The sequence below is a fragment of the Hemibagrus wyckioides genome, linkage group LG03, assembly GCF_019097595.1.
Source record: "Hemibagrus wyckioides isolate EC202008001 linkage group LG03, SWU_Hwy_1.0, whole genome shotgun sequence".
In the NCBI taxonomy this organism is placed as follows: Eukaryota; Metazoa; Chordata; class Actinopteri; order Siluriformes; family Bagridae; genus Hemibagrus; species Hemibagrus wyckioides.
Genome location: NC_080712.1, coordinates 21,842,445 through 21,860,542, shown reverse-complemented (window position 1 = coordinate 21,860,542; position 18,098 = coordinate 21,842,445). Strand labels below are relative to the sequence as shown.

General features: G+C 40.4%; 1 protein-coding gene across 9 annotated transcripts in view; it reads left to right on the top strand.

The window, feature by feature from the left end:
- The first annotated feature begins 561 nt into the window (after nt 1-561).
- kiaa1109 (KIAA1109 ortholog) overlaps nt 562-18,098 on the top strand; it is a 39,227-nt gene continuing 21,690 nt past the window's right edge. For all 9 annotated transcript variants that reach the window (XM_058385899.1, XM_058385906.1, XM_058385905.1 and 6 more), the window contains exons 1-40: nt 562-721; nt 3,913-4,015; nt 4,134-4,250; nt 4,337-4,415; nt 4,611-4,675; nt 5,029-5,203; nt 5,520-5,601; nt 6,293-6,486; nt 6,886-6,965; nt 7,110-7,257; nt 7,361-7,517; nt 7,603-7,681; nt 7,775-7,866; nt 7,958-8,075; nt 8,194-8,349; nt 8,600-8,697; nt 8,835-9,013; nt 9,097-9,203; nt 9,359-9,552; nt 9,686-9,895; nt 10,014-10,151; nt 10,252-10,428; nt 10,516-10,644; nt 10,756-10,875; nt 11,618-11,898; nt 11,999-12,243; nt 12,409-12,604; nt 12,812-13,607; nt 13,731-13,801; nt 13,935-14,108; nt 14,292-14,412; nt 14,510-14,644; nt 14,752-14,867; nt 15,033-15,217; nt 15,644-15,865; nt 15,967-16,178; nt 16,252-16,403; nt 16,598-16,748; nt 16,850-17,002; nt 17,589-17,829. In XM_058385899.1, the coding sequence (XP_058241882.1) occupies nt 3,925-4,015; nt 4,134-4,250; nt 4,337-4,415; nt 4,611-4,675; nt 5,029-5,203; nt 5,520-5,601; nt 6,293-6,486; nt 6,886-6,965; nt 7,110-7,257; nt 7,361-7,517; nt 7,603-7,681; nt 7,775-7,866; nt 7,958-8,075; nt 8,194-8,349; nt 8,600-8,697; nt 8,835-9,013; nt 9,097-9,203; nt 9,359-9,552; nt 9,686-9,895; nt 10,014-10,151; nt 10,252-10,428; nt 10,516-10,644; nt 10,756-10,875; nt 11,618-11,898; nt 11,999-12,243; nt 12,409-12,604; nt 12,812-13,607; nt 13,731-13,801; nt 13,935-14,108; nt 14,292-14,412; nt 14,510-14,644; nt 14,752-14,867; nt 15,033-15,217; nt 15,644-15,865; nt 15,967-16,178; nt 16,252-16,403; nt 16,598-16,748; nt 16,850-17,002; nt 17,589-17,829 (6,436 nt within the window). In that variant the 5' untranslated portion in view covers nt 562-721; nt 3,913-3,924. The remainder of the gene's footprint in view (nt 722-3,912; nt 4,016-4,133; nt 4,251-4,336; nt 4,416-4,610; nt 4,676-5,028; nt 5,204-5,519; nt 5,602-6,292; nt 6,487-6,885; nt 6,966-7,109; nt 7,258-7,360; nt 7,518-7,602; nt 7,682-7,774; nt 7,867-7,957; nt 8,076-8,193; nt 8,350-8,599; nt 8,698-8,834; nt 9,014-9,096; nt 9,204-9,358; nt 9,553-9,685; nt 9,896-10,013; nt 10,152-10,251; nt 10,429-10,515; nt 10,645-10,755; nt 10,876-11,617; nt 11,899-11,998; nt 12,244-12,408; nt 12,605-12,811; nt 13,608-13,730; nt 13,802-13,934; nt 14,109-14,291; nt 14,413-14,509; nt 14,645-14,751; nt 14,868-15,032; nt 15,218-15,643; nt 15,866-15,966; nt 16,179-16,251; nt 16,404-16,597; nt 16,749-16,849; nt 17,003-17,588; nt 17,830-18,098) is intronic.

Genomic DNA, 18,098 nt, shown 5'->3' with positions numbered 1-18,098 from the left:
CCCTTGTATATGTTCAACAAATGAAAGAAAAAATAATAATAATACAAAGATGTACACAATATTATTGAAAATAGAGCAGAATGTTCATATTATTAAGGATCATCAGCTAAAACAAGCTGACCAGAAACATAATGGCACCAATTTGCTGACCACCGTGCCACCCAAAGAATTGCTGGCACCTTCAGTGAAAAATATGAACTGTATGTATAACTGTTAAACATTCAAAGTTCATGGAAATGGCAAGTCATGGAATTTTATTTTTTTTCTGCAGAAATACTGCAATTAAAAACATGTTTGTTGTATAAACACAAAAATGTATGTTTGGAAACAACAGGGCTTAGGCATCAGTGTGAACCTGTATGTTATCCTAAGCAGCCCAGATGAGGGTAAACAGTCGGGGAATTTATTTATTTGATTAAATCTTAGGATAAAAGTCTCAAAATGCTTTTTTCACATAAATTAAAACTAATAATAAAATGCTGCTGTTGATATTTTGTGTGTGTTTTAGTTTGTCGGCGCTTTAAAAAAGAAAAACTGAGCATCCTATTGGTTACACTTTGCACGTGACCCAGAAACCCAGGAACACCTATGGCGTCTATGTAAATATCCCGGAAACCGATTGTGAGATGTGGGCGCTATCAACTGTAGGGGAAACAAAACAAGGACCCATTAAGAATTGTTATGGCGATATGAGATACAATTTCGCAATTGACAATGTGAGGTAAGATTAGTTTAGTATTTCCTTTATGAACGGTATGCGTGTTATTAGACCGTGGCCTAGGCTACAGTCAGACGTTGCTGTAGCTAAGCAGCTAGCTGGGCTGTTAGCTTGTTACTAGCTGAGCTTCACTGCTGTCCGAGACACACAGTACACTTACACTGAGCCTGACTGGATATTTATCTTTATTTTATAACCATGACATTTCAAAGCACAGTTTTTGGGTGAGGGATGGAATGTTAATTGGTCGATAATATATATAGAGTTGTCATGAAAGCTGTATTAAGGTTTATATCGTTTGGAGTGTGTTCAGTAATCGGATTACTCCTGTGTTTCAGTCACGTCAAGACGAGAGTGTTGCTTGGACTACCTTACGATACATTAGCCCTAGCTACAGCCCAACGCCCAATTTAGGGGTTCTGATTTGTTTGTGTGGAATATTATTACTGAAAAGCTTTCTGATACGCTTAACAACCTTAATGAACAAACAAATAAATGCATTTTTCACACACACGGTGTCCTTTTGGAGGTTAATAATGAGTGTCCAGCAGAGTGACAGACAGTTAGGTCTTTGGGACTTTGTCTTGTTTGGCTAGAAGAGGCTCTTCATCCAGTCCTCAGAGATTCAACACACTATATTGCCGAAAGTTTTGGGACACCCCTCCAAATCATTATATTGTCGTTTTGGGCTTGGTCCCTTAGTTCCAGTGAAAGGAACTCTTAATGCTTCAGCATCCCAGGACATTTTGGACAATTTCCTGCTCCCAGCTTCAAAGGGGTGTCCAAAAACTTTTGGCAAAATCCAGTATTAGTGCTGGTTCTGCTTGTATTATAGCCATAACATTTCAGTAACTTTATCTGCACGAGTGATTGTCAGTCTTGTCAGTGCAGGAAAGCCTAGTGACACAAGGCACCTTACTTGAAATATTACAGGTTAATAATCTCTTTAATCTCCGTTTAGACTATTTAGAGACGGTCCATATCTTAGTCGTGTGATGGACGTCATGTAACTTTTGCACACTGCACACGGCATACCTTCTCAATCTGTTTGAGCATGCCCAGCTTTCATTTTCAGTGTAGCCTTTATCATACCTTACATAGTAACGTAGCTATTCATGGTAAAGCAATGATGAAGCAGTCTCTTGGTTGTTTTTAACTTTACATACATTGGGCCATGAGCCCTGTTCTTTTGATCCCACTGTTACTTTGAAGGCATTTTCTAGTCCACTGCGCATGAGGGAATGGAAGTGATTTGTTTTTGTCCCTGAAGCATTTACATTCTTTAAACCTTTCTGTTTTGCTGCTGAACAATGCTGTCTTCCATTGCTCCTTGGTAAATATTTCTTTCTTTCTGTCAACTGGGATGCTGTCCCATGCACATTCAACAGTACCGGGCTTGACGAACAGCTTCATATCATATTATATTTACATTATATTTCTGTCATTTAGCAGACTCCACTATCCAGAGCGACTTACGTTTTTATTTCATTTTATACAACTGAGCAATTGAGGGTGGTTCAATTACTCATTTACTCAGGGTCCCAATAGTGGTGGACCTGGGATTCACAACCTTCCGATCAGTATTCTAATGCCTTAATTGAGTATTGTTAATTGGGTGTCATTGCAAAGCCAAAATCCTACCATGGCCTTGGTCTTTTTCTTCAACAAGCATCTGAGATAGCTCTCTCATGTATGAACTCATGAGGCACTGACACACCACTGTCCAAAAGTCATTTTCCACTGCTGTTCTTGTTCAGTTAAATTGGAAGTCTGTGTATAGAAATGGATGCCCCTTAATTAAATGTTCCATTTAATTCAGTCTTTTCAAGTCTGCTTGTTGTTGAAAAGTCACTGTTATCCAATAGATTACACCAGATACTCCCTTTTTAGGGCAGCCTAACAAATCTGGAGTTCTTGCACTTTTGTTTAAAATCTTAAGACACATGACGACTTACCAGATGTGCAGGCAGGTGTAAATAAATGAAGCACAGCCACAACACTTGTATTTGTGATCATGTGGCAGGGTTTTTAATATTAACATCACTTGTAAAGTAAAACGGCACAATATAATTAAACTTGACTTCAACACTTCAGAAATATTTATTTTTTTAAATTCAATGCATGCACATTTCTTAGTAAAGATCAGGTAGCTATAATAATATTAAGATGCTGGGGGCTGTGAACACTGTACAAGTCTAAAGCAGGTGCCATCAAAGCACGTAAATACCTGTCTTAAACCTGATTTATATTACGGATATATGTATATAATATACATGAGCGTATCTTTATCACATTAACTGATGAGTGTCTCAACACAGCAGATGTCTTAGAAATCACGTCTGAGAGCTTGCAACACTGATGCAACACTTTCCTGCATCTGTTTCCTCACTCTTTAACGAACACCATGTTTATTTGCTGCCAGATAAACAGCAATACATAATGTGTTATGGCAAGTCAGCATTAAAATGCATTGTGTTAAAGTGAACTAGTAGTCATGTACAAAATACCTGAATAGCTATACAAAAACATTTGCTATGATTGCTGCTGCTATTTACAGTCATATCACTAGACATCAGTAACAAGTGCGTGAATTTTGGTAAACACACAATATCAACTAGTGGCAAATTGTGATGATTTACTATAGATATTGTGATAAATTGTCAAGTGCACTTTTTTTAAGATACTGCAGTAACTAAATCAGATTAGACGCTGCTGAGTAGATGTTTTTTATTATTAGGATTTATTAAAATTAAATTTAAAAAAAATCATATTTAAGTTCAAAGTAATTTATGTTTTAGATATTGCTTAAAAGTTTTTAAGCCAAGGGTTTTCAAGCCAAGTTATTTTTTTGGCAGCCTTTTTCTAGCATTGAACTCTTCTGGAACAGTTTCAGTTATTGATATGTGGCTTTGCAGGCTACTATGTGTATCATTATTATTTCTTTCTTTATTCATCTTCAGTAACTGCTTTGTACTGGCCAGGATCACGATGGAACCGAAATCCATCTCAGGAGTACTGCATGTACACACACATTCACACACTCCTTCTCACCTAGGGGCAATTCATCTTAGCCAGTTTATCTTAGCCTGCATATTTTTTGGGTGGTTGAACCAAAGAACCACACGGACATGAAGAGAGCATGCAAAAACTCTTCTTCTTCTTTCAATTATTAATGGTAATGGTTTTATCCACAGCGTCCTCTAACCATGGATAAAAACAGCAGCCTGGTTCCAAGTCTGAATGATTTGGATACATACCTTACCCAACACAATTCCAACTTAGTGTGGCTGCTTGTGGGTGAGTTACCAAAAAAAAAAACCTCATAAAATACCTAAAAATCTTTAGTACATAGCCATAGGCTCTTTTTGTCCTATACTCAAATCACTTCTTTAATTTTTCTATTTTGCGCTCACAGCCACGATTCTGTCCTGTGGATGGATTATATATTTGACATACTACAACTCCCGTAACATCGGACTTGTTCTCACCCTCTTCATCAATCGATTCTACAAAAATGGATATATACACATTGGTCAGTAACTGTATTTGTCTATGGAAGAAACATCTAAAGACAAGTTTTGTGTTTTGATATATTTCTTAAAGTATTTGTCCTTGCAGGCTCCTTTTCCTTTTCTGTCCTCTCTGGAAAGGTCATGTTCCGGGATGTGTACTTCATCAACGAAGACATGTCAATTAGGTACTCTCACAATATTTATGACTTACATTACATTACACTTGCATGGTTCTTTGCTTTTTTCTCCTTGTGAGGCCCTTCAGTCTTTTGCCATTATGTTTTTAATAATCCATTAAACAGCCCAGTCATTATATTAATGCAACTTCATCTTAAACACGAATCACATTTCACTAATTATTTACTATATTTTTCCCCCAGAATTCAAGATGGCTTCCTTATATTCCGTTGGTGGAAGATGTATAACCCCAAACAGAAACAGCATGGTAAGAGATGAACCAGCATTGAAAATGCTCAGTGCTCTTTCAGATGTATTTTGTACATTAATATTGTTAATACTGATATTAATTATTACCTTAATATTAATACTACATCAATATTGTTAATAGTAATGTAAATAATAATGTTAATATGAATAGGTATGTTAATAATAATAATATGAACAATAATAATTAATATTAATAATAATAATATTGTTAATTATTTAATTTTAGATTTTGTTGGAGTTTTTTGGTGGTTGAAAAATGTTTGTACATCCATAGATAGCCATGTTGATTAAAATTATTTGAATGCTCAGTGGTGTTTTCTCTCTCTCTCTCTCTCTCTCTTTTTCCTGAAGACCCAAAGGCTGAGACACGGCTATACGTGACCGTCAATGGCTTTGAGTTCCATGTATACAACCGTACAGATGTGTACGCACGGCTACAGGATATGTTTGGCTTGGATCCCACGCTCATACCACCTCGGCAAGATGGGGAGAAGGGCAGAGAGGAGCGAAATAAAACGCTTGACAGGTAATGTTACATCCATCACAAGATCTCATCTGCCAGCCTAAGTAATGGAGGTTGCTAATACTTTCACTAGATTTACTTGCTGGTCTGATGTACCTTCTTCTTTTCTTTGTCATAAATTCTGCTTGCTTCAACTTTTTGGTGTACTGTGCTGAATGTCCTAGGGCATATGCTGTGTAAGCCATAAAAAGATGTTTTCCTGTGTTAGATATTACTTTTATAATGATAGTTTTGTAAGCTATTTATGTACATATTTTTATGAAGCCCTGTGGGTCACAGCTTTAATGGATTTTTGTTTTTGTTTTGTTTTTAAATGAAGTGTTAACATCAAAGCAGAATCTCAGGACCCAACTTCATCATGGAGGTCTTTAATACCGGTCATAAAAGTCAACATCAGTACAGTGAGTACAGCAACACAGTTTTTCTAGGACACAAGTTGCAGACAACTTAGTGTGCAAGCCAACCCATCAGCTAATAATATGGCCTGCCAGTAAACATAGAATTATTTAAATACATTCACACACAATAGGTATTTGTTTTAATTGTCTGTAAATAGGCCAGGTTTGAAATAGCCTCTCATGTTACAGGTCTTACATTATTGAAGACGTGCATGCATGCATGCATGCATCCAGGGTGAGCTGATATAAGCGAGCTTGCTGTACTGCTGCCTCAGTCTTTCTGTGATCAATATAGGATCTCATTTTTTACATCCATATCAGATTTGTTTCATAACCAATAATTCTTAATGCTTTTTAAGGCGAATTATTTTGGAACAAAATACAACAGCACCACCAAATGCACAGAATAATGTGTTTTGAAAATTGTACAAAATGAAGCACCAAGCAATAAAAAAAGTGATAGTTTATTCATAAGTCTGCTTGTCTTTGTTTATGTCTGTTTCATGTCTTACTGACATTTACCCAATGTAAAGACCTGAGGCTTTTGTTTCAAGTATGTATGAGTATGTATTTATGTGTTAATTAGCTATCAGACACAGTGGTACTTATCATGCTACCCATCTAATAAGGACAATCGATTATGTGCCCCCCTAAGCCAGCGTTTTAAAACTAATATTCCCTTTTTTTTTCTCAGGGTCGGGTGGCATTCGGGAATCTCCACCTTCCTCAGACTGTCTGTATGAACTTTGACGATGCCTTCCTGACTTATGCCACCAAGCCTCCCAGCAGTCACCTAGATCAGTTCATGCACATAGTCAAGGGCTCTCTGGAAAACGTGCGTGTGATGCTGGTGCCTAACTCACAATATCTTGGCCGGCAGAACGATGAGTGAGTTGTGCTTTTATATCAGTCGGCTGTTCCGGTTCATAAAAAGCCTGCAGTGTGTGTAACAAATACTCCAGAATGTGCAATTTAGCTTGTATTGTCAACATGAGGGATAACTTCATTCCAGTGTAATCATTTGAGTTTTAGAAGTGCACTTTGTTTAATGTTGTCCTATTACCATCAGGCAACAAGGGAAAATTGTGCTTTTTACAGCCTGTTCATTTACAATTGGTCATATTTTATATTACCGTTATATAAAATTTTATATTACAGTTAAGCATTGGTACTGTAACTATTAGAGTTTGTATAGAATTTATTACTTGCGTGTTTTGGGTTTTTATGTAGACCATAACTTAGTTTAATGAGGATTAGCCCATCGTTAACGCTTTTTCCCCCCCCCAGGCCACCTAGACTCATGGGAGAGGGATTTGTTGTAATGCAGTCAAATGATGTAGATATTTACTACTACCAAGATGAACCAGGTTTGTGTGTTTTATTAATAAAACTTTTATTGCTTCTCATTGATTTTGGCAGTGTTTAACAAGCTACACCTTATTTACATTTTAAAAGAGCAATGAAAGAGTAAATGCTGCTGGGCATAATTTAACTGTGTATCTCATGTGAAGGTCTAGTTCCTGATGAGCTGGAGAATGGGGATGCAGATGCCTCGTCTGAGGGCACAAAGCTGCAGGATCTACCTCCATGCTGGGGCTTAGATATAGTGTGTGGGAAAGGAACCGACTTTAACTATGGACCATGGGCTGACAGACAGAGGTTTGTACATACACAAATGCATTTACATAAGTACATTCTTGCTCGCTACAATCACGCTTTAGCATTGTATCTCATGAATATTCTATTGGTTCTGTCTCCACAGGGACAGTCTTTGGAAGTTCTTCCTGCCTGCAGACTATCAGCCAATGAAAGTGAGTGATGTTCCCACACCAGGGAAACCCAGACAAATCCTGGCCTTTGAACTCCGCATGAACATCATAGCAGATGCAACTATAGACTTGCTGTTCACCAAAAACAGGGTACAGTTTCTCCTTCTTGCTGTTTTTGTTGCCCTGTGTGTCAGAGAAGACACAGTCTGCTCATTCATCTTCTTTGTTTTTGCAGGAGACGAATGCTATCCATGTCAATGTCGGTGCAGGTTCATATTTGGAGGTCAACATCCCTATGACAGTAGGAGAAAATGGTACATTTTAAAACCATCTTATTTATCATTTTTTGTCTGAATTGCTTCAGACTGTGTTTTATTTACAATATATTTTTCTCTGCTGTCGCTCAGGTTATTCTCCTACGGTTAAAGGTCAGTTGCTGCATGTGGACACCACTAGCAGCATGCAGTACAGGACCCTGCTGGAGGCTGAGATGCTGGCTGTGAGTTTGCAGTAGGACTGTGTGTGTGTGTGAATGAGTGAGCTCTGTGAGAGAGATAAGTATATTAATTGTATTTTCTCCACCCTTCTAGTTCTATGTGATAGCCAGTTACCCACGTGTGTGGAATATGCCCCAGTCATGGCAGTGTGAGATAGAGGTGTACAAAGCCACTTATCATTTCATCTATGCTCAGAAGAACTTCTTTTCTGGTAAGTCCCTTTTAGTATTTACCTTTGAGCAGTTAACAAATCTCTTTATCATTTTCTCTTTCTTGTTTTGGTCTAGTTTGAATGCAGCTTTTTTATAAATTCATTGAATTGTGTACAGATCTGATCCAAGATTGGGCTAGTGATAGTGAGCCAGATATCTACTCGTTTGTTCCTTATTCCTGGAAGTTCAAAATGCTTTTCCACCAGTTTGAGATGATATGGGCTGCTAATCAGCACAACTGGATCGACTGTTCCACCAAACAGCAGGAGAATGGTGAGGAACATCTGTACGGTGGCTGTAATTAAGGATTTCTCTAATTTAGTATTTTATTTATATAATTATATTTTTTAAAACCTAATGTTTACTTATATTTGCATTCATAGAACATTTTAACACATTCACATACACTTCACCTGGTAATGAGCAACAATACTTAAGGAGTGGGACTTAATGTTTACTATGGATTAACCAGTATGTCAGATAATGGTCTAATTCCCCTGTTCACCTTCCTTAATGTCTCCAGTGTATCTCGCTGCCTGTGGAGAAACACTGAACATTGACTTCACTTTACCTTTTCACGAGTTTGTTCCTGCCACCTGTAACACGCGTTTCTGTTTGAGAGTGAGTATAGGCACATGTTCATAGGCCATTGTTGGTTATGATGGTGGTTTTTATTTAGGATAATATTTGTCTACTTGTTTTACCATGGTCCAAAATTGTGCCCAAAGTGCCAGTTGTCATTGATTTTGTTCTCTCAGGCAGAAGACACAGATATGCGTCTTTGTTTGCCTGACTGCCATCCCAGTCGATATCCTTTGCTAACTCTAGCAAAAGATTATCAGCAGACTAAGGCTTCACAAGACAATGGCATGCCAGCAGAAGCTCAGTGGGCTCCAAAGAACAACAAAGCTCGCTGGAGAAATATGACCCAAGCCAAGTATGAAGGCTTTCTTCTTCTTTCTTCTCTTCATCTATTTATTTTTGCATTAGTGAGTGTTTCTAAATGTAATTTTTGTTTAGGGCTGGATGGGTGGACTGCTGGAGTGTGCCAAATTTCATGCTCATTATAGACTATACCTGGCATCCCATTTACCCACAGAAGTCTGATGAACAGCTCAAACGGTCCTGTAAGTTAATACATTTAGTCAATCAATTGCACGTGGTTGCTTTTCCAGAAACTATTTAGTGGATAATGTTGTAAAATCTTTTTGTTCTCTTACAGATGTTTCATATGTGTACTATTATAGCGTGTGAATCTGAACATAATTTTCCCTACGTTCAGTTTCAGAGATTTCAGAAGAGTCTATACTGTCAGCCTTGCGCCCCCCACAGCACTCCCCCTGTGTTCCTCCTCCGCGTGTGCCAGCTGACCCTAGCCTGCTGCCGCCAGACCGGCTACATGTGGAGATGGAACTCAGCCCTGACTCCCACATCATCCTTTACGGACCCCTGCTCAGAGCTCTGCTGTCCATTAAGGTGTGAAAGGGCTTTTTTTGTTTTTTTAACCGGAACACACACTAGCACTATTATCATACTGACTTGCAGCTAAGCTGGTTGCATATGCGAACTGCTAATTTTATCATTAATTAAACTCCCTTCATCAATGTAGGAAAATTATTTTGGTGAAGATGACATGTACACAGACTTTGAGGAGTCACTTTCCAGCCCTGTGCTAAGCTCTTGCTCCTCCTCATCTGGATGGACTGGAGTGGGTCTGGAGGAAAAAGGCCACAAAGACATGCCTAATCCTCTCTCGCTACGTCCCTGGGACATTACTGTGCTCATTAACCTACACAAGATCCATGGGCGGCTTCCTACGGTCAGTAAAAAAAAAAACGCAAACCTGAGTTTTGTTTATCAGAAGTGGCTGTATAATTAAACCCTTTTGAACCCTGTGTCTTTATGTATAGTAATGAATATTTGTCTTTGCATGACAGCATTGCAACAGTGACAGTCTGGATGGTCCGACAGGGTATCTTGAGCGTCTGTGTTTTGAGATGAAGAAAGGCTACAAGGAAACACTGTTGCAGCTCATCCTCTCGCCACTACACGTCTTTGTCAGTGACAGCTACCAGGTTGGATGGATGTCACTTTGGTGAAGTGGCTGTCTTCTTTGTACAATATGCATTCTGTTTTTAAATAATTCCTGCAATTTTGGCTCTTTTATTCGTGTAGCGTCCTGCTGTTGATGGAGTATTATGTGATGGACATCTGAGTCTCTCAGGTCTGCAGATGCGAGCCCATGCAATGTTTTCAGCAGAAGGGTTACCAGCTGGTAGTGACACACTCGAGTATGCCTGGCTCATTGATGTTCAAGCTGGAGCTCTTACAGGCAAAGTCACTGTGCCACAGGTGTGTTTTGTTAAAAAATGTGGTTAAAGTGTTCACCTGGAGTATATGAAATAAAATGAATGATCTGAATACTGGTTTACATTTCAGTGTGCCACACTGCTGGAATGGGGGGAGACTTTTGTATTTCATGTGGTGTCCCGTGAGTTCCAGCTGGAGCAGCCTAAACCCTCTGTCACCTGTCAGCATGGAGTGGACCAGAGAACCTGTGATGCCAAGGTACAGCATCAGAGATCTCCCATACCTGATGAGCTTGTGTGGAACATGTAGAGTGTTCCATGTGTTAATATATATACTTACTGAAATATTTTTTTTCTTTAATATCTGAAGTATGCAGCCCTGCCTGGCCCTTGCCGAACATCTGAAGAGTTGAAGTATACCATGACTCGTTTATCAGTGGATGGAGCCCAGGTTTTCATTGTCGAACATGGCTGCGCAGCTAACATCAAGGTTAGTCCACTAACCATATATGAAAATCCAAGCCTTGAGCACCTGTGAGCCTGTCTGCATTTATGGTGGGTAATAACCACTGCATGCTGGGAACACCATACACATCCTGCCGTTTTGGAGATGGTCTGATGCAGAGACTTTGAGAACTGACTTGAGAACTGACTCACTTACTACCCCACCCCTTGGCAGTATTAAAATAATGTTACTCACTTCATCTGTCAGTGGTTTTAATGTTATTGCTGTTCAGTGTATATATAGAGGATTACATAATAATAATGTTAATGTCACCCACATTAATTGAAGTAGCAAATGATGCAAGTGTATTATCTTGTTAATGTAATCCTGTGACTTGGACTCAGCCAACACTCCACCACATTTATTATAGCTATTACTTTGAATTTACGTCAGTTTCTGGATTTTTGCAAATGTCTCATTGGTAATGTATTTTATTACAAATCATTGCAACTGTAGGATTATCTGTAGCAGCGTGAGGTGTAAACTCCCATGAGGTATTTTGGAAATGTCACAGATCATTTATTTTTATCTTCTTCACTAGCTACTTTTAATTGTATTCAGACACCGAACACCGTTTTTGGCTTTGTGCACTCCCACTCATTCTGCTGAATGAACACTTGAGTAGAACTGTGTTTACGACAACACTAATGTAAAGGACAAATTAATGTACACCTTAATGTAAAATTCAAAGTACACATTAATGTAAAAATGTGTGTGTCCTTCCCAGACGGGCACACTGCGGTTGGCGAACTGTAACCTGCACACAGCTGCAGTAGGGGAGGGCATCAGTGCCGTCCTTCAGGATGTTGTTATTGCTCAGTTTATTGAGCAGCAAGAAGCGGTGAGGTTAGGCCTGCCACCACCTCTGCTGCGACGATCCAATTGGCTGGAGGCTGGATCTGTGACTTTTAACCTCATCACTGCTGATGTGGCTTTGGCTGCTGACCATCCAATTAAATATGAGGTGCAGAGACACTTCCTGGAGCTCCATGACATGCAAACAAAAAGGTGCCTTAATTATTATTTAGAAAATATATTCCATGTAAGTGTGATGTAATTGGTTGTATTTAATGTTTGCATTAAATATAAATATATGTTTGCAAATCAGGCTGTGGTTCTTGTGGCCAGAGGAGAAATATAAGCGAAGCAGGAACCGATGTGGCTGTTTGGGTGGATGCCGTTTTTTTGGTGGATCATCTCGTAATCTGGACTTTTTCCGATTGGAGGAAATCACCCCTTCATCAAGCTCTGCCTTTTCAAATGGCAGCTCTGAGACTGACATGAGCTATGGTCAATCTCTGTTACAGCCTGGGGAGTGGATAATCATGAAGGAGCTACCTAAACTTCCAGACAGTATGTTAATAACTTAAGCTGGACTTTCATTCAAACAGCTGCATGTTATTTTTATTAATGTGTTTTTTACTTCTTGTCGCCTCTTATTTCCTTTGGAATGTGATGCTTTTTTTATGTTTTGATATAAATGTTGGTTAAGTGAAGCATTATTGCTTGTTTTTGCAGCTAAACCTGTCGGGGTACGTAGGGATGTGTGTTCTCCTGCTCCACTGGCTGAGTTGGAAAAGCGTAGCCAGCAGCTGAGTCTCCAGGTGCCTCAGCGTTCTCACAGTTCTGCCTCTTCCTCAGAGGAAAACTCCTCTTCTAGTGCTGCCCTGCCACTACTGGCGGGTGAACGAGAAAGTCCTTCTCCCTGTGCAGAGTGAGTTTAACATACACATGGAGCAAAGTGTGTAGATTGTGACCATTCTTGCCAGTTAACAAAAGCTTCTAAATGCAAAGATATAACTGATTTTTCAATAATATTGGCAAACAGAAGAGCATCCTCTTTTGAGCCATCTGAAAGTTTGTAATGGTGTTAAATGGCTTGTTTTAGGGTTTTTTATAGTCTATGTGTATCCACATGTAGATTAATGACTGTGACGACGGATGGACCTGTTGCTGAAGGTCCACCACTCCGTTCTCCACTCCGGTCACCCCTCAAGCGTCAGGCGTCTGTCCAGTCAACTCGCCTTGGCAGCACCAAAAGTCTATCTGCTGCTGTCTTTACAGAGAAGGCTCCACCTCCTGCTGGTGTACAATTTAGCAGTGAGGTGTCCCGAAGTGATGAGAATGTTTTGGACTCACCGCGGCAACGGCGTAGCTATGGCTCTTTCCCCTTCACCCCTTCAGCAGACTCCAGCACATTCCATCAGTACCGCTCGGTGGACTCTTCCATGTCTGTCGCTGATAGTGAGGCCTACTTCAGCGCAAATGAGGACTTTGAACCAATCAGCAGTGATGAGGGGCCAGGCACATACCCAGGAAGGAAACGAAGGCGGAGACAGCAAGGGCAGCTCCATATTGAACACAGCCGCACCTCAATATATCACAGTGTTGAAGGACCACTATCAGTGACTGAGCCCCGTCCACCCCAATTGCCTAGCCACACCTCTCAGGCATCTTTTGTCTCTGCACTTGGATTGGAGGAAGAGGGTTCTATGGAAACCGAAAGAGCGGAGTCAGGCCTCTTAACAACTCAGCCCCATTTAATGGCTTGTTACCATAATTATCTGGCACATTATCATGTGTCAAACTGGGCTGTCAAGCAACCAACCAACAAGAGAACGTCAAAGTCATCCCTACATCGCCCTCTTGACCTCGATACACCCACCAGTGAAGAAAGCTCTGCATCCTTTGATCAGTTGTCCATTCCTACCTTTAAGGTGGGTGTGTATGACCTGTATTTTCTAGAGTTTGTAATAAATGTAATATAAAATTGTACTGTTACATATAAAATGACTGATTATGGTCATCCTGTTTTTGTTTTTTTTGGGCTTTTTTTGCAGATAGTGAAAGCTGGTCTGTCTGCTAACTCTCTGTTAGACAGAGGTGTTCAGCTCATGGGAGATATAAGCAGGTAATGTGAAACTGGTGCTGCATTTTATCGATGACAGTATTAAATGGCCTCTTAATACCACATATTCTATTGTGTGTGTGTGTGTGTGTGTGTGTGTGTGTGTGTGTGTGTGTGTGTGTGTGTGTGTGTGTAGCACTCCTTACACCCCCCTTGACAAGCGTGCTATGGAAAACACAGATGAGGACACAAACACTGAAGACTGGACCATGGATCAGCCCCTTGCCCAGACCAGGACCACTGCCATCGTAGAAGTTAAAGGGGCAGTCAATGTAGTGCTGACTCCTTTAGTGGCCGAGGCTCTAGACCGGTCAGTATTTCATTTGGAAAAGTTTTTAGAAATCTTACCATCAGCAAATTGCTGTGTGGATCAAAAGAGGAATAAAACACTTTGAGTCATTGAATATCTTCCAGTATCAGCATTCCTTGTTTTATCATGTGCCTTACTTAATAAATGCCTTAATGTAATCTAAACATGCTGCTTCACATGTAGGTACATTGAGTCCATGGTACATTTTGCAAGTATCCGCCATCCATCGTCTATCCTGGATGACCTGCATGGCAAAGTGCTGAATGAAGCTTATCAGATCAGTAAATCCTTTGTGCCAGAGTCTGTGAGTAAACATGAACTCATGCAGACACTTACACAAACATGGAAATTTTTGTGCTGAAAACAAATGAGGTGGCGTTTTCTTCAACTGTGTTTTGCAGAGGACTGGAAAGCCAGAGCATAAAATCTCTAAGGCTGATGGCTCTTTGAACACGCCTCATGGACAGACTGACCTGTCAGTCAAACCTGACAATGTCAAAATAAAGGGTCTGCAAGCTAATGTTACAATCCCAAAGGTGTGTGTGCGTGTGAGTGAGTGAGTGAGAGAGAGAGAGAGAGAGAGAGAGAGACAGACAGACAGATATTGACTTTAATGTACTTTTTTGTATGTGTGTATTTGCAGGTGAATCTGTGCATGCTACAGGCTTCAGTAGAAGAGCGTGACAATAGGAGCATGACACATGTCTCTCTTGTGGCCCTCTGCTTTGACAGAATTGCTACCCAACTTCGAATGAACAGGTAAAAAACATGGAGTTCTTTGCATTTTCCTTCTTTCACTCATTATTAGTATGATGATTGGAAATAAAAAAAAGTAGTGTGTAAAAAAAATTTTTTTAAGGAGTTCAGTAAAGGTTTCTGTTTGGATAAAATGGTGTGTGTATGTTTAATGATTGTGACCAACAGGGGAATAGTGGAGGACACGGAGAAATCATCTGTAATGATGGAGAAGTTCTCATCAGCATCTAAAATGGCTCCTCAATCTAGTGGCTCTCTGCGCTCAAATGCAGGGGTGGAAAAAGGCAAAGAGATAGCAGCCAAACTCAACATTCACCGGATACACAGCCAACTGCGTGGCCTTGACTCATCGGGTAGCCAAATCATGCTTTTTTTTATTTTAAATTTAGATTCATCCATAATTACAAAAAAAATGTACAAATAGCATTACATAAACGAACGAGTACATCAGAGGGACAGCTCATGTTGGATGTTTGGGGTACAAAGTTAGGGAGGACAGATTAAGATGTTTTGGACATGTTCAGAGGAGGGCGAGTGAGTATATTGGTAGGAGAATGTTGGACATGGAGCTGCCAGGAAGGAGGTAAAAAGAAAGGCCAAAGAGGAGGTATATGGATGTAATAAATGAGGATATGAAGCTAGTGGGTGCAAGTGTTGAGGATGCAGAAGATAGGGATAGGTGGAGAGAGATGATTCGCTGTGGTGAAGGGAAAAGCCGAAAGAGGAAGAAGAAGAAGACATAAACGAATTATTCTGTATTTGGTGTGGTCATCTTGCAGATCTGGGTGCATGTGCTATTACTGCCATTCCCTTTGAGAAGTCGAAGGTTCTCTTCAGCTTAGAGGAGACAGATGACTTTGCCTTGGTGGATGAGACTGAACCATCAATCAGCACTGACCATTCCCAGGATCACACTTCTGACCCCTTGCGCTCTGGGACGAGCCCTGAAAAATGGGGTTGGATCATGTTTGAGTGTGGGATTGAGAACCTTACTGTCAAAGGTACTGTATAAATCCAATGAATTTAATTATACTTTCTAATAATAATGCTGTAAATTATGCTTGTTGGGTTATATATATGTATTGGGTTTTTTGTTCCTCAGGGGGCCGCCAGTCTGGGGCAGTTCTCTACAGTGCATTTGGAGTGATGGGTGGAGGTGAAACAGGTGTTAGAGGTGGTGCTTCTAAATCTAATGGTTCCAGTGGCTCTCAGACAGGAAGTGGATACAGCACAGATGTGTCTGATGATAACCTGCCCAACGATGCTCACAGTCCTGCCTCTGAGCTAAACAATAACTCTGACTCCGATGAACAGGTACTGCCATTGTTTTTATAGTTTACCTGTTTACTTGGTTTTATCATTTCTTAATGTCTGTACGTCTACGCAGGATGAAGGGGTGGAATCCGATGACCTGAAAAAGGATCTCCCCTTACTGCCACCTCCTCCTGACTCTAGCAGTATGAAGCTTACTATAAAGGAAATTTGGTTCAGTTTTGCAGCTCCAACCAACATACGCTCTCAAATGCATTCTATGTCCAGGTATACACACATTTTAAAATGAACTAAAACTACAAAACAAGCAAAACCACACAAATATCTAAATAACCCTGAGAATTAAATTAATAATGACCCACATTTGAACAAAATCATGAAATTAAACAGAGGTTCACATGCAACTAAAACACAAAAACACTTACCTTTCTAATTGTTTAGTTTTTGTTTTGTTATTGTAGGCAGCTGAATTTGCTAAGCACAGCAACTCCTGCCATTGGTGCCTGGCTTGTGCCTATCGACCAGCTGAAATCCACATTGCAGAAGCTGGACATGGAGGCTACATTGCGTGTGTGTGCTGTTATGGGCTGCATCATGACTGAAGCCCTGGAGGTTAAGAAACACAATCTTGAATGAATAAAACCTCACATTTACAGCTTTTATATGACAGAATCACTGATTAAGTATCTATGCTGTGTGTTTTATTATAACAGAAGAAGAGCATTCACATCCCATTCCGTAGCAAGTATAACCGTGTGACGAAGAGAGCACGCTATCTACATGAAAACCCGTCCTGTTTACTGTGTAACATTTTACACCGTTACCTTCAGCAAGCCAACTACAGTGTTATAGAGGAGGCAACCATGGTAAGTCCATGTGTGTATGTACACCGATTAGGCATAACATTATGACCCTAACACTGATTATCTCCTCATCATGGCACCTGTTAGTGGGTGGGATATATTAGACAGCAAGTGAACATTTTGTCCTCAAAGTTGATGTGTTAGAAGCAGGAAAAATGGGCAAGCGTAAGGATTTGAGCGAGTTTGACAAGGGCCAAATTGGATGGCTAGATGACTGGATCAGGGCATCTCCAAAACTGCAGCTCTTGTGGGGTGTTCCCGGTCTGCAGTAGTCAGTATCTATCAAGTGGTGAACCGGCGACAGGGTCATGGCCGGCCAAGGCTCATTGATGCACGTGGGGAGTGAAGGCTGGACCGTGTGGTCCGATCCAACAGATGAGCTACTGTTGCTCAAATTGCTGAAGAAGTTAATGCTGGTTCTGATAGAAAGGTGGCAGTATATACAGTGCATCACGGGTCAGGGCTGTTTTGGCAGCAAAAGGAGGACCAACACAATATTATGTAGGTGGTCATAATGTTAGGCCTGATTGATGTCCTGTGGGTGTGTGTGTTTGCTTGTTGATTCTAACGTTTCTTTTCATGCCGTTAGAATGATGGCCTGCCTGCCCTGGTCACACTGAAAAAAGGTTTGGTTGCACTTGCTCGCCAGTGGATGAAGTTCATTGTTGTAACCCAGGCCTTCAAGGCAGTTGGTCTACTACGACCTAATCAACTGCCCAAACCCAGAGAGACCACAGTTATTGATCCTGATATAGCTCATGGTGTGGACAGTGGAGCAGCCCTTCAGAGTGACACCAGCGCTGATGGTGTGGAATTTGAGTTTGATGCAGGTAACACGCATGCTGCCATGCACACTCAAATGCACTGTTTATTTAATATGTTATGGCACAGGTTTCTAACCCTGGTCATGGAGTACACATTATCCTGCATATCTTTGTATTCGCCCAACACCAACAGTGTCATATCCACTTCAGGAAAGGCTGTTAATGATCTGATTCATTAGGCCAGGTGTGGAAAACAGCAGGAAAACACAAAAATGTATTGGGCAGGTGGTACTCTAGGACCAGGGAGAGGACCTGATGAATTAAACATGAAGAAC